The sequence below is a fragment of the Motacilla alba genome, chromosome 2 (genome assembly GCF_015832195.1).
Source record: "Motacilla alba alba isolate MOTALB_02 chromosome 2, Motacilla_alba_V1.0_pri, whole genome shotgun sequence".
Classification (NCBI taxonomy): domain Eukaryota; kingdom Metazoa; phylum Chordata; class Aves; order Passeriformes; family Motacillidae; genus Motacilla; species Motacilla alba.
The window spans coordinates 25,236,726-25,250,582 of NC_052017.1; the positions used below are offsets into that span (position 1 = coordinate 25,236,726).

At 42.5% G+C, this 13,857-nt stretch overlaps 1 protein-coding gene across 6 annotated transcripts; it reads left to right on the forward strand.

The window, feature by feature from the left end:
* The first annotated feature begins 728 nt into the window (after nt 1–728).
* C1GALT1 (core 1 synthase, glycoprotein-N-acetylgalactosamine 3-beta-galactosyltransferase 1) lies at nt 729–12,372 on the forward strand. 6 transcript variants are annotated; one of them, XM_038128688.1, is made up of 4 exons: nt 729–879; nt 7,245–7,484; nt 9,134–9,801; nt 11,010–12,372. In XM_038128688.1, exons 2-4 carry the CDS (start codon nt 7,262–7,264, stop codon nt 11,217–11,219), a joined length of 1,101 nt encoding a protein of 366 aa, XP_037984616.1. In that variant the 5' UTR covers nt 729–879; nt 7,245–7,261; the 3' UTR covers nt 11,220–12,372. The 6 variants fall into 6 exon arrangements, with proteins under 6 accessions (XP_037984616.1, XP_037984615.1, XP_037984611.1 ...); XM_038128687.1 differs by lacking the exon at nt 729–879 and adding an exon at nt 1,476–1,588; XM_038128683.1 differs by lacking the exon at nt 729–879 and adding an exon at nt 1,621–2,048.
* Nucleotides 12,373–13,857: the final 1,485 nt, after the last annotated feature.

A 13,857-nucleotide genomic window follows, 5' to 3' on the forward strand; every position in this document is an offset into this window, starting at 1 on the left:
TGCCCAGGGAGGTATGGAGTCACTGTGCCAGGAGGCGTTCAAGAAATGCCGGGATGTGGCACTTAGTGCCATGCTCTATTTGACAAGGGGGTGTTTGGTCATAGGTCAGACTCAGTGATCTTGGAGGTTTTGTCCTGCCTAAATGGTTCTGTGATTCTGTGTGACCCATCATCCAGAGAAAAATAAGTAAAAATAGACATGAAAATGGAGATGAAAGGGCACACCCCTAAGGTGATAATTATTTTGGGGAGAGGGGAGACAGAAGGAAAATACACACATCTACAGCCATGAAGAGGGAAACCTATGGTTTGAACTGAACCCATGGACGGGCTGGAGAAAGGACGGAGCAAGAGAGCAGGAAAACCAAGAACACTGTGTGCAGTGACCTCCATTTAGAGAAACACTATTGGCCCTCAGCACGGACCAGTCCTTCTCTGTACGTACCTGCACCCAGTAATTAAAAAACAAAACACACAAACACAACCCCCTCAAACAAACCTATTAACTGCAGAGCTACATTATCTACCCAGTGCTTGCAAAATGCAATTTTTTCAGTTACACTGTAATGAAAAACACCTCCCAAATCTAAAATTCCTCTTATTTAATATGTTTTTTTTCCTAAGAAAATCACCGACAGATAAACGTCAAGAGCTGTTGGAAAGGTAGGCAGCGTTAGCACAGGGAGATAAGAAGCGATTGCAGAGGGCTCGGTATCCTAGCAACATCCCTTGCAGTTGCCTAATGGTATTTTGGAAGAGCAGCGGCTCCAGACCGGCTGAAGTGAGGGAAATGAGGGGCTGGAGCGCAGCGGAGCTCCGCAGCCCGGCCTGAGCGCCCGGCACTGCCGCTTCCAGGCAGGACCAGGCTGGCGAGAGCGAGGTAACGCGGAGGAAGGGCGGGTGGACAGCGCTGCCCGGGGCATTTCCCCGCTGGCCGTGCCCGCGGAGGCACCGCCGGAGCGCCGCGCCGCTCACCGACTGCTGGGAGCTCCGGGGAGCCGCCGCTTTGCGCTCCTCAGTCCCCGCCGCGCCCTCCCCTTCCTCCCGGGACATTTTCTCCGCGCACCCCTCGCAGTCCGGGCCGAGCCACCGCGCGCGGCGGACAGGCCGGCCACCGCTCTCGCGCTGCGGCTCCGGCCCGGGGCGCCCGCCCTCGCCCACCGCCGCACGCCGGGAGGCGCGGGCGCTGCTGCGGGCGCTGCTCGCGGCCGGGCCCGGCGCCGTGGCTGCCGGGGAGGAAGGGGCGGATTCCCGCGACCGCGCCGGGGGGATGGCGAGGCCGGGCGCGCGCTGCCACGCGGCGGAGCGTCCGCCGCGGCGGGAACGGGGTTAAAGCCGCGCGTGCCGGGCGAGCCCCGCCCCCGGGCCGCCCGCCGGCCAATGAGCGGGCGGCGGGGCAGCGTCGCTCCCGCTCCCGCGCCCGCCCCGGGGTGGCGCGCGGCGCGGCGCGGGGCGGCCGCGCGATGGGGCCGGTGGCGGCGCGGGGCGGCGGGGCCGGCGGGGGCCGGGGCCTGCCCTGCGCGCGGCCAGCGGGGGCCCGCGCGCTGTCGCGCGGCTGAGCGCGCTCCGGGGCCCCGCCGGCCCGAGAGGTGAGGGGGACCGGGCCGGGCCGGGGCGGCGGGGCCGGGCCTCGGGGGGCAGCGTCCCGCCCGCGGGGGAAGGCGCCGAGGGTAACCCCCTCTCCGCGGGGACGGGGCGGGAGGAGGCGGCCGGGGCGCTGCGTGTCACCCCGGCGGCGAGAAGGGCTCCCGCGGCTGCAGGGACAGCAGGTGCCCGGCTGCGCGCCTGGGAAGGAGAGGCGCCGGAGCAGGGGCATCCTTGGAATGGCGCGAGTCCCCCGGAGCCCAGCGGAGGGAGCACGGTGCCCGGGGAGCCGGGAGCCGCTGCTCCCGCCCCCGCAGCGGGGACTTCCTGGGCGGACGCTCGTAGCGAGGGCTGCGCTGCGAGAGGCTGGGGAGCCGTGCTCCGGCCACGGGCACTTGTTGCCGAAGGACGGCGTCAGCTTTCGGAATGAGGAAGGAGGAGCCAAATCTTCCTTCCAGCTCCCCGGTACTGTGGGCTGTTACACGTCTCGTTTCAGTGTGGTTGTTGGCCTCCTATGCCGAAGTAGCTTACTCTGATGGTTTGTATTTTCTGGTAGAACAAGCAGGAATTAATTTGAAAGAAATGCTTATAACATTAGATATTTGAAGTGGAGAGATACGATCTGTGCTTAGTCGATAGGAAACTGCAGAGGCTCACGGAAATCCTAGATGCAGACAACATTAGCGAATGCACAAATTGTGCATTTAGCTGCATTTCAGAAGCATTAGAATATACAGAGCAACTAGTAATATATGACTTAAGGAACAGAAGGCGTGATTTCTCAGCGAACTATGTTTTTTTCTACATTTTGGTCGAATTATTTTGATGTGTTGCTTGTCTGGTAAGGACGTGGTGGTAGAGACCAATTCCATTGCTAATTATGTAGCTCTCAAAGGACATTTACATTGTTTCATCATGGGGCCTCAGAACTTCCCCCTTGATTCCTAAGTAAGGGATACAAGAAAAAATCAGCCCTGTATGTGGGTTTAACTTAATCGAATCTTAAGGTGATTATGGAATGATAGTGGGATAAACATGTTTAAAATTAGAGTTATGTTCTGCATTCTGTTAATTTCAAAATCCCAGATATGATGGTTGTGGATTTTTTGGGGGGATGTTTCGTTGTTTGTTCGTTTTTGGTGTTGGAGTATTTCCTCTTGTTTGTTTGGTATTTTGCTTAATGTGTTTCTGTACATGGTCCAAGTTTGTCTGAATTTGTTTAAAAGTATTAATTTTGAAAGTGGTTGGGTTTTTTCTTTTGGTGGTGGGGCCAGGCTCTTGCCATGTATTCATATTGCATGGTTTTCCCCTAAATTTCCACTGACTTGTGGAAGTGACCTTAAAGCCCTTATTGGTCCAGCACAGTGAGAGCAGTAATTTAGGTGAGCATGTTCAAAGGCTCACCGGCAGGATGCACAGAGACACAGTCTCATCAGAGGAGTCAGCCCCTGGTGCTGTCACTGGGGAGCCACCAGCGCCATTGCCCAGGTGTGCCGTGCAGCAAGAGCAGTGCCCAGGAGGGCTGTCTGGAACAGCTCACAAGATCGAGGGGGCTAACTGCCTAGAAAATATGGGTCACATGGGATGCAAGAGAAAAGCGTCTTGTGACTGCACAAAATTATGGGGTGCTCCTGGGAGGGACTAAAGGAAGGTGGTTTGAGGAGGAACAAGTATGGGAAAATAAAAGGGCCTGGTCAGCCTGTTTGACTGTGTCCTAGGCCAGATTGCCACAGTCTGTCCTCTTTTCTCATTAAGGTGCTTTTCTGGCTGTTCTGCTGGGCGAGAGGACTCTGTGCCCTGTTCTTGTGTGCATACTGAGCTCTAAGTGCCAGTGACTGGAGATGCACAGTAAGTTGTAGGGATCTCTGTGTCTGCTGTGCCAGCAGCTGGAGAGACTGGAGTGAGCGAGGCCCTAAATGCCCAGCAGCTGTGAGCCACAGAGCCTTGTGTGTCTGCAGGGCCCGTAAGTGGGCAGGCTGGAGTGCGTGGGTACATCTTGGCAGGGATGCCAGCGTGTGGTTGCTTGTGAGTATCACACAGGGCTAGCCAGTGATAGGATTAAGAGGCTTGGGAGCCAGGCTTTGAGACAGCTGTAAGTGTGGGACAGGTACCAGTGAGATCAGAGGGTCATCAGTTTGACAAGGAGCAGGGCTCTGGGGGTCTGAGGATTCAGGCTTGGTTGCTGAATAGGTTGAGGATCTGAGACCTGTTACAGAGGGATCTACGTTGTGTGTACATTCCCCAGGAGCAGGCCTTTGTCCTGGGCAGATATGGGGAGGAGCAGCATAAGGCCAGGCCATGTTTGTGTCTGCATGAACACTTGTTTTTATCTGTGCTGATCTCTGTGGCCAGCCATGTGTATAAGCATCTTTGCATGCACAGCTCTGGGAATATGTCCTCAGCCTGGCTGGATCTGGGCACATGGAGTTGCAGCAGCCTTGTTGTCAGTGGGCTGCCAGGTTCAGCAGCCCCTAACACAGGAAAAATAGTTTTTCTGTAAGCATGAAGATGTAGAAATTGTTGACACATGAAACTTAAATTTAGAACCAAATCTTCAATGACTGTTACATTGTGATAGAATTTGAAAATATTTGTTGTTTTGATTGATGTGAATAGGGCTACCTACATGAATATCTAAATATCTGTATTTATTTAACCTTCCATGATAGAGCAGTGGAGCATAAATTAAATTAAAACCTAGCCTTTTATTGTAGGTGTTTTTTAACTCAAGAAGTAAAAATAGACATTTCCTTCTCTAAATGTCATAGACGCATAGTATCACAAAATGGTTTGAGTTGGAAGGAAGAAGGAACCTATAAAAATCATCCAACCCCTTTTAAAGTCAACCCACTGCCATGAGCAGGGACACCTCTCCTTAGATCAGGTGGCTCAAAGCCTCATCCAGCCTGGCCTTAATTGTTTCACATGTCTTCCCCCTGAATAAATCCGTGCGTAGAAGAGAATATCAGCAAGGAGTAGGGATGTTTATCATCTGACAACTGACCTTCCTTTTAGGCATTTTCTGGTCCTACCAGTGTAATGCTGTAGTGTTCAGTTATTTTTGCTGTCAAGTTGAAAGACTCAATTTATGTGAAATATCAAGATATCATGAAAAATGAAAATTTCTGTCCTGTTTACTGTTGGAGTTCATAAACATGTGGATATACACCCCACACATGTTTATAGTGACCAAGTCTGTTGGTATAGAATTGATAGAATGATAAGCAGATTATTTTAGATTGAAAACTGTAACTAGAGGCATTTTGTATCAAATATGAAATACAGCTCCTACCTGCCCTGAGAAATCCCCTTTGTGTGTGAAGTACTGCCAAATCAGCTTCTGATTTCCAATGTGATGGGTGCACTTTTTTCATTTTTCAGCACTTCCAGTGCATTTAATTTTTTTCTATAAAATTCAGTTATACATAATTTCATACTTAAATGAGCAGCAATTATTTTCAAGTTATTTTCATTTTTTTTCTCTCCTAGCAAGAGTAATTTTAACAGCTGTTGGAGCAGATAACTGAAATTTTATGGCAGAAAGACACCTAATATTGGAAAGTAGAACAGTGGAAACCTTTTCTTCCAAAAGGTGGTGTCGCTACCCTGTGGGCACGCATGGGTTTGTATATTTCCCCACTTTGAATATACCAAAAGAAGGCATTGTTTTATTTTGGCCATCTCCCTGTGTATATTGCAAATCTTGCAAACCTCCTGGTGATAAATGGGGAAAGCAAAAACAAAAAAATAATCTTAGTAGAGCAGATCCTTTGCATTGTCACAGGCTGCTTTAATGCATGGGGTTCGTTTCTTGTTTGTTTGGTTGGTGTCGGGTTTTTTTGTTTTGCTTTGGTTTTTTTGTTGTGGTTTTTTGGGTTTTCTTTGGGTTCCTGATCAAAGTATTCATGTTTTCTTTTCAATTTAGTGTAAAAGACATTAGAAATAAAGCTGTCAACCAAGTGATTTTTTTAAGGCCTGGGTCACAAATGATTAGACAGTAAGTTTTTTACTTTGTGACATGATGTCTAAAGGCAAACACTTGTCTCCACCAAGATGTAGTACTGAATTTAAGGAAGACAATGTGCAATTAAAAATTGCATAATGTGCTCATTCATATTAAAGAACTACAGCTCCTTATCAACCGCAGTTACAATAATTTTTTATATATATGTATACACTCTCTACATTTCTTGATTTTTATTTTGTGCTTTGAGCTGTGTTTCAATTTTATTTCCTTCTTCTAGCAGTGTGGAAAGAAAAGCATTACCACGTGTGAGAGCTGCTTCACTCTCAAATGTTCTTGATCTGCATGTGTACAGTAAATCTGATGGATTTCTGAAAGTGCCAGCCTAACAACTTGCACACGTGTGTTCCATCCTTTGCTCTCCCTTCAGGAGAGCAGAAGAACAGACAGAAAGCTGGAATTTGGAGCGTGTGTTGCTGCACAGAGGTTGATGCAGCTTGCTTGGGGACAGACTGTTTCCAGTACACTGCCCAGGCAGTGAGAGGAGGGGGTGCAGGCCAAATGAGTTGTTTTGGTGGCTGCAGCTCTTATCTGATCTATGGTTTTCATTGATGCTCTGTGCAGTCCATAATTTTCTTTTTTGGGCTCCCTCATGAACTAAATTGGGTTCTGCTCACTGTCATTAATAATGATCCTAATGGAGGGAACATCATCGACTTGTTTGTAAGGCTCTGGCTTGAATTCAGTGAGTATTTAATAGTCAATGTTTTTGTAGTTTAGTCATGAGTTATTAGAAAATAGCTCAACTCTTTCCAAAGATAGAAAACCCTCAACAACTTGAAATTGGTTTTCAAGTGTTTAATATATTAAAATTTACACTTATTTTTGATGCATAGAACTCCCTTTATGCAGGCATAGCTGCTGATTTGGTTTAATAAAAATGGTCAGTGAAGTCCTGTAGTTTTTGAGTAGCAAGGGTGTGGTTGATATGAAGGGGTATTTTTATTACTGGAATACAAAGTTTTTGAAGTGTAGACAAGGCTTCAAGGCTGATGTACTTGCTTCTTCCCTTCCTTTGAAAGATTAGTGTTTCTATATGAAAATTCAAATGTTGCCTTGCTCTTTTTTTCTGAAAGTCAATCCTTAGTAATTCCTAAAAGTGTAAGGACAACTGCCCTACTTTGGGAGTAGATTTGCTTTTATAACTCTTCAAAATCTGCTTGTGATGGACATATGTTAAGAATTCCTGTAATATACATTTGGCTGGAGTTTTAAGAACATCTTGTGACCATTTTGTGTCTTGACCTGTAGATTGTCATTGATCATCATCTCTTAGCTTCATAATAGACTTAGGTATTGCATTTTAAAGTGCAGTTTTGTAGGCTGAAGAGAATAAAAATGTGTATATATATTACAGTTTTATAAAGCTACTGCACTTCAGTGTATACATTCTTGTTTAAATCTTGTTGAAATGTAATTAATAGGTTTTTTTATGTACAGCCACTGTCAATGGATGTACAATTTTATATTGATATTTGCATTGCTTTTGTACTTAAATTTCTGTGCAAGCCCGAGGCAGCTGAAACTGAGCTAGAACTGAGTACTCTGCTTTCAGAGATTTAGTCCTTGATTTCTTCCTATAGTTTTAGATTTGATTCTATGTTAAGTCTAATGTATTTTTCATTTGGTTTTGACAGTGTCTCACCTTCAGGAGATGGCCTCTTCTAAGTCTTTGATGAACCTTCTAACCTTCACCTTTGGCTCAGCAATAGGATTTTTTGTCTGCTATCTTCTGTTTAGTATTATACTAGAAGAACAGGTTAAGATCCAGCCTCATGTTCTTCACAATGATCCACATGGTCAACACTCAGCAGATACTGACAACAATCAGCTGCAAGGACAAATGAATTTCAATGCAGATGCTGGACAGCATAAAGGTATTTTGTTACACCTGGCTGGTTAGCAAACGTCTTCCCTTTTCCTGCATTGCAAAACATTGCTTCTTCACCGCCAAGAATTGATATGAATCATTTTCATTCAGTTTCCTCATGTTCAGGTTACATCTAACTAACTTTTCTCCTGAGGTCTACCGAATGGTGGTTTTCTTTGTTTACATGTTTAATTCCAGTAGTTTGGTTTTTTTTTTCCTTAGAGTCCAACTGTTAGTCCAACTTCTGTATCCAGACTTGTGGAGCAGTAACTTCTCAAATGAACTATTAACACCAAATGGCAGTTTTGCTAAGCAGATATCTTTGCTAGCATTGTAGATGTGGCTGGATTGCTTTTTAGCCTTAAGAAGTTAATTTTGGACAACTTCTAACTTTTGATCTAGCCTCTAAGATAAAGCTAAAATAAAATTTTTTAAAAATCGCTTTTTGGTACGATTAGTAAAACACAGAACTGGAGCAGTGGGGCAAAAGGAGTCACTGTGGGCATGATTTGCCAAGCTGATACACACCAGTCCAGGCACAGATTGCTGTTTGCAAGTCAAAGCCAGAGAAATTCTCTTGCACTCTGGTTATTTTTATTTTTCCATGGAAGGTAGACCCTTCCAATACTTCAGGAATACTTTTACTCTTTATATATTTCATTAAATAAGTTCATTCTAAATTCCAAATGCAGAGAGTGTTTGAGTAGGGACAGCTTGGATGAGAAAAATTGCACTGCAATTCATTTGCTGAAGATGTTAGTAAGTAACTTGTTATTTAGACATATTTAAACTCCAAACGTTGTAAGATGAGTGTGTGAGTGTTTCACGTGTAATTGTAGAACACTGTTACAGAGAAATCTGATCTATAGTTGCATAAAGTTGTAAGCAGGAATATTTTGGTACCAGTTATGCAGATTTCACTATCCATGAAAAATTCTTTTAAGTGAGCTAAAATCTTTCTGTGTGTACCAAGTGAAAATGTTTCTTTAAGAGCAATGAATGCTTTGAAAAACATTGTTTCACACCTCTGATAACTGTTATTCTGCTGTATTGGTGCAAAGAAAAACATGTTATCAACAATAACAGTAGTTTCATAGTATCCTAAATAACTTAATCTGATAAATTGTTTCTGGTTTACCATTTGCTTTATTCTTAAAACATATATTGCTGGTTTAGAAATATTCATTAGGTTTTGTTAGTTAATGTGAATATATATAAAAAGAGCTTATTAGCTTTCTGACCTTTCTGTGTTGAATTAAGATATATTCATTGTGAATGGCAAAAATACTTTGTTTTAAAAGTTTCATTAGTGTTCCAAGACCATAAAGAGATTGCCTGTGAGCAGTTTTTATGTAGAAATCAAGGTTTGCTAAAGCCACACTTAACTGAACAGGTGCCCATTTTGATATGACTCTTACACTCTCCTTTATCTTGTAAAATTGAAATAGCTTTAAGAATTTTAGTCTTTGAGAGTCTTGTTTGTTTCCTTCTAGAATCTAGCATGGAGTTCACTAACTGGTACATTTGGAAGCAAAAGCCTCTTTTCTGTCTGCATGTCTTTTATATCTAGAAACAGAGTATCTGGGGAGGGGGGAGGTTGCTGTTTGTTTGGCAATTACGTCTAATATGGTTTTATGACTTTCCTCTTTTTTTTAGATGAGGATAAAAATATTGCAGAAGGACTGTATCACAAGGTGAAAATACTGTGTTGGGTCATGACTGGACCTCAAAATCTAGAAAAGAAAGCTAAGCATGTTAAGGCCACTTGGGCCCAACGCTGTAATAAAGTACTTTTTATGAGCTCTGAGGAAAATAAAGACTTCCCAGCTGTGGGCCTAGAAACCAAAGAAGGCAGGGATCAACTGTACTGGAAGACTATTAAAGCTTTTCAATATGTATATGACCATTATTTTGATGATGCTGATTGGTTTATGAAAGCAGATGATGATACATATGTTATATTGGACAATTTGAGATGGCTTCTTTCAAAATACAGTCCTGAACAGCCAATATACTTTGGAAGAAGGTTTAAGCCTTATGTGAAACAGGGCTACATGAGTGGAGGAGCAGGATATGTTCTGAGCAAAGAAGCTCTGAAGAGATTTGTTGCTGCATTTAAAACGAACAAATGCACTCACAGTTCCTCTATTGAAGATCTGGCACTAGGAAAATGCATGGAGATCATCAATGTGGAAGCAGGAGATTCTAGGGATACAAGTGGTAGAGAAACTTTTCATCCATTCGTTCCAGAACATCACTTAATCAGAGGATACCTACCAAAAACATTCTGGTATTGGAATTACAATTACTATCCTGCTGTAGAGGTAAGTCCTGAGGAACCTAGTATCCATTTTGTCAAGTGCAGCTTATGATGTGTGTGAGCATGTGATGTGTGAATTAGTATTAGGTGAAAGAATTCAAAAACAGGATTTGGATTTTTTGCATATTAAAGCAGAGTCTGGTTCTTCAGTAGATTTTTTTCATTGCAAAACAGCAATCTATTTTTATACTTGTATTCAGCAGCTAAAGCATTTCTGTAGCTTAAACCAGCTGTATGATACTGTATTTAGTGTGTCAGGAGGCAGCAGCTTTAGCTGAGGCTGCAATGCATGGGTGGCTGAGCTGTGGACAGTTCCATCTGTAACTGATTCAGAATGAAAATTGCCTGTGTGGTCCTGTCCCATCATACCTGTGCTTGGATAGAGACTACTTCATCTGGTAACAAAGTCAAGCTATATTGATCAAACGTTGTAAGTATTGGAAGAAGGACATTTATATAGCAATTGTTCTCTTTGGTGTCTTAAAGTATTTAATCTTAGTTCCAGTGGGATTTGAAATATTAGCAACTCTGCAATCAAAGCTGATGAAAAAAGAAATCCCAAAACTATCCTTCAGGAAAGTGTTCTCAAACTTGAGCTATAAAATATAAGTTGTGACAAATGTGTTATCAATGATCCTATAGCTCACTGATAGATCCTAATAATGTCAATGAAATCAAGACATTTAAAACAAAATTCTGCAATTACTTGTTAGAGGTTTCTATCAGTAGGAAGTTAGATACTGACAATACTGCCAAACTATAATATATCAACCCAAACAGGTGCAGGTACACACACATTTTGCTTATACATTCTGTCTGGAGGCTGACATAAGCAACAGGCATTTATTGTTTCTTATATAAATGTTACTCATTTAGGCCTGCTTGCTGCTTCTTTGTGCTGTTTAAACACCAGCATCAAAAATTAAGTATGGCAAATCAGAAAAGCTCTGATGTTAATGAGAGCAGCTAGTTTTTTCACTGGCTTGATCACAGGAGCAAGAGACTTTGTCAGCTTCGTTTTGGAAAGATGCCTTGGCAGATATGTCTGGTACATTTTGCTTGCCTAACAATAACTTTTGTAGTATACCTGTGACTGATAATAGTGAATTTCTTACCATTAAATCAAGTATTTCTTTGAATTCTCTCCGGATCTTTAATCCAGGGCATGCTTTGCAATTCTTGCTGATTATTTTGTTTTGTTTTGTGTTTCAGGGTCCTGGGTGCTGCTCTGATCTAGCAGTTTCATTCCACTATGTTGACTCTGTGACTATGTATCATTTGGAGTATTTGATTTATCATCTTCGTCCATATGGGTATTTGTATAGGTACAATCCTGATTCGTCAAAGAATCCAGAAGAGCAGAGCAAAAATGAAGCACTGGAGAATGATCAAAAGCTAAAGCAAAAAACTTCTGAGAGCTGATTGGACTTTGAAAAAACCAAAAAGAAGCCAGTACAATGAGTAAGAGCCTCCTCAAACTTGTGCATGAAGCTTGTGGACTGAAATTACTCCTGGCAATTCTTATTTCAAAAATCAAGTTGGCAGCACTTCTTGTCACCGTGTGTACAGTAGAGTCTGGTGCTGGCTCTGACTGCTTGGGATAGTGTGACCTTGCAGCTCTGCCCACAAAGATTTGGGGCCCTAAAGCTGTGGAATTGGAGGTTGCTCTGCTACAATAATACGTGGGAGAATTTGTATGAAAACCGTAGTGGACAGATTCACAGATGATCATACCCCATTTCTGTTCCTTTTTCTGTTCTCCTCTATTTCCTTTCCATTAAGTCAGTTCTAATATTAGAAATTGGACGCTGCCCAGTCAAACACATCATGATGGCTTTCTGAAGTATTCTCAACATCTTGAAGTTACTTTGTGTACCTAGCCCTAAAAGTAAGGCAGAGACACAGAATTAGATTCTCCAGTCTGCTTTGCCTTAACAACAGAGTGGCAGAATTTCACCCACAAGATTAATCTGAATTGTTTGAGAAACAGAATTCACTGCTATGAACTACTTATAAAGTTTTCAATTCTGTTGTGCAAAACAATATGAAGTTTTTGGGGGAGGAATACTCTTCTGGAGAGAAACAAGAAACAGTTACTGTTGTTTAAATTGCTGAGGTGATGCAGCTGCTTACATATTTGCCTGTGGCCTTTTTTTTTTTTTTCAGTTTTATTAACTTATCCTTTTGGTTGAATGGATATAAAATTCATCTTAGCATTTCTCAGCCTAAGGTAGATGCTTTTGAAAATAGAAGTCTTTTTTCTATTCTTTCATCCCACCTGCCACATAAACCAGGAAGAATAGTATCTTAGTGAAGTTGCATTGTAACAACTTGGTTTCAGCCACTATTATAATTAGTTTGTTTTCATTTTAATTTTCTCTAGAGGTTAAAATTCTCAGATACAGAAATGTCCTATTTTAAAACTGCACCAAAGCCAGTTTATTTGGTTGACGTACTTAATTTCACTTTTCTGAACATTTTTTCTTCCACTTTAAAAATTTTTTTCTGTATCTGCTTCTTGTTACCTTTTTCAGCACAAAGTGTTAAATGATCATTTTTTCACTGTTTTTGAAGCTGAAGTGCATAGTTATTCAGGTAAGCAAGCCTGAATGCAGGAATCTTTCAAAGTGCATTAACTTTGTCCACTACTTCTTAAGTATCTCTGCCTTTTAACTGGAAACACTTTCTTGGTGTGGAACAAAATAGGTGTTTTAATTACTGATTTTTTTTCAGAGATCAAATGTATGTTTTATAGAGTTAATATAAAACTTTCTGGTTTTCTCCTTTTCAAATTGAGTGAAGAGCAGTATGGAGAATGGGACTAAGCATGACATGTGTTTTATTCCACACTTGAACAGAAGTTTCTTCATCTTTTTGTTATTTTTCACCTTCATCATATTGATGAATTTGGACATAACCTAATTACCTCCAGTCTTTGTTTGGAAAAGGGCACATAGTGGTTAGCAGACAGCCTTATTTACTACTGCTGGTCCTTCAGGATGTTCCTGGAAGATGATGTTACCATAAAGTACTGGAATTTTTTTTTTCCAAAGGTAGTTCTAGTACAGATTGGAGTTCTTTCTGTTGTCCAACAGTGAAGTCATTATTTTCTTTCTGACCATTGCTCTGCAGCACGATGGTAATTACTGAAATGGCTCATGGTGTTGAAATGCTGCATACATCTTCTCTGCCTGAATGTAGGCTGAGTTCATCTATCAGGTGTTGGTGAAATAGTTCCTGCAGGGTGAAATCTGTTGGTCTTTATGAGCAGCACTGCTTCTGAAGTACTGATAGGGACACAAGCTTTATTTTATGTTGACTTAAGTAGAAGATTATAACTGCATTGGTTTAAGATAGGAAAAAGTCTCCAGTTTGCTGTAGTCAGAGGGATGCTTGTCCAGAGGACAGTAGATGTTAACATGCTGAAAGGTGCTTCCTTCTGTGAGGTAAATGTTTATCCCACATGCAGCACAAACCAATTGTATTTTGAAATCCATATGGAATTGATAACTCCAATGGCATTGTTCAAACAATTAGTTATAATATTCAGGAATACTTAAGGAAGTTACAAAATGAAATTGAGATCCCAACCTAATCTCTTTGTAAATTCAGCCCATGTAAAAGATCTGTTGAGCTACTGTACAGTTCCTTTATTTCTGCTTTCTTCTTCAGTTCATCCATGGGGATTTAAAGATTTTCTACCACAACAGGCAGAACTAATCCTGCGTATTTTCTGCAGATTTGTGTCGTATGTTTGCCCTGTGCTGTCCTGTGAAGCATTTCCTCTTCATGTTCCTTACTGTCCTGACTATCCTGTCTCTGGCTTTCCAGTTTCATCCAGCAAAAGTCTCAGGTGGACAATAGGAAGCAGGATATTTGAGCTCCACACAGGTTGTTTGCTGGGATAACAAGGTAAACCAGCCACTGCTGAGCTCAGGGTGAAGCCTTTTCTCAGCAGCAGTTCTAGTTCTTACCTGCTGCCCAGCTGAGGCTTGTGGGTTTAGCAGAGCAGGGTGGGAATATCCCCTTCCACAAAATGTGCAGGACCACAGAGAGACTG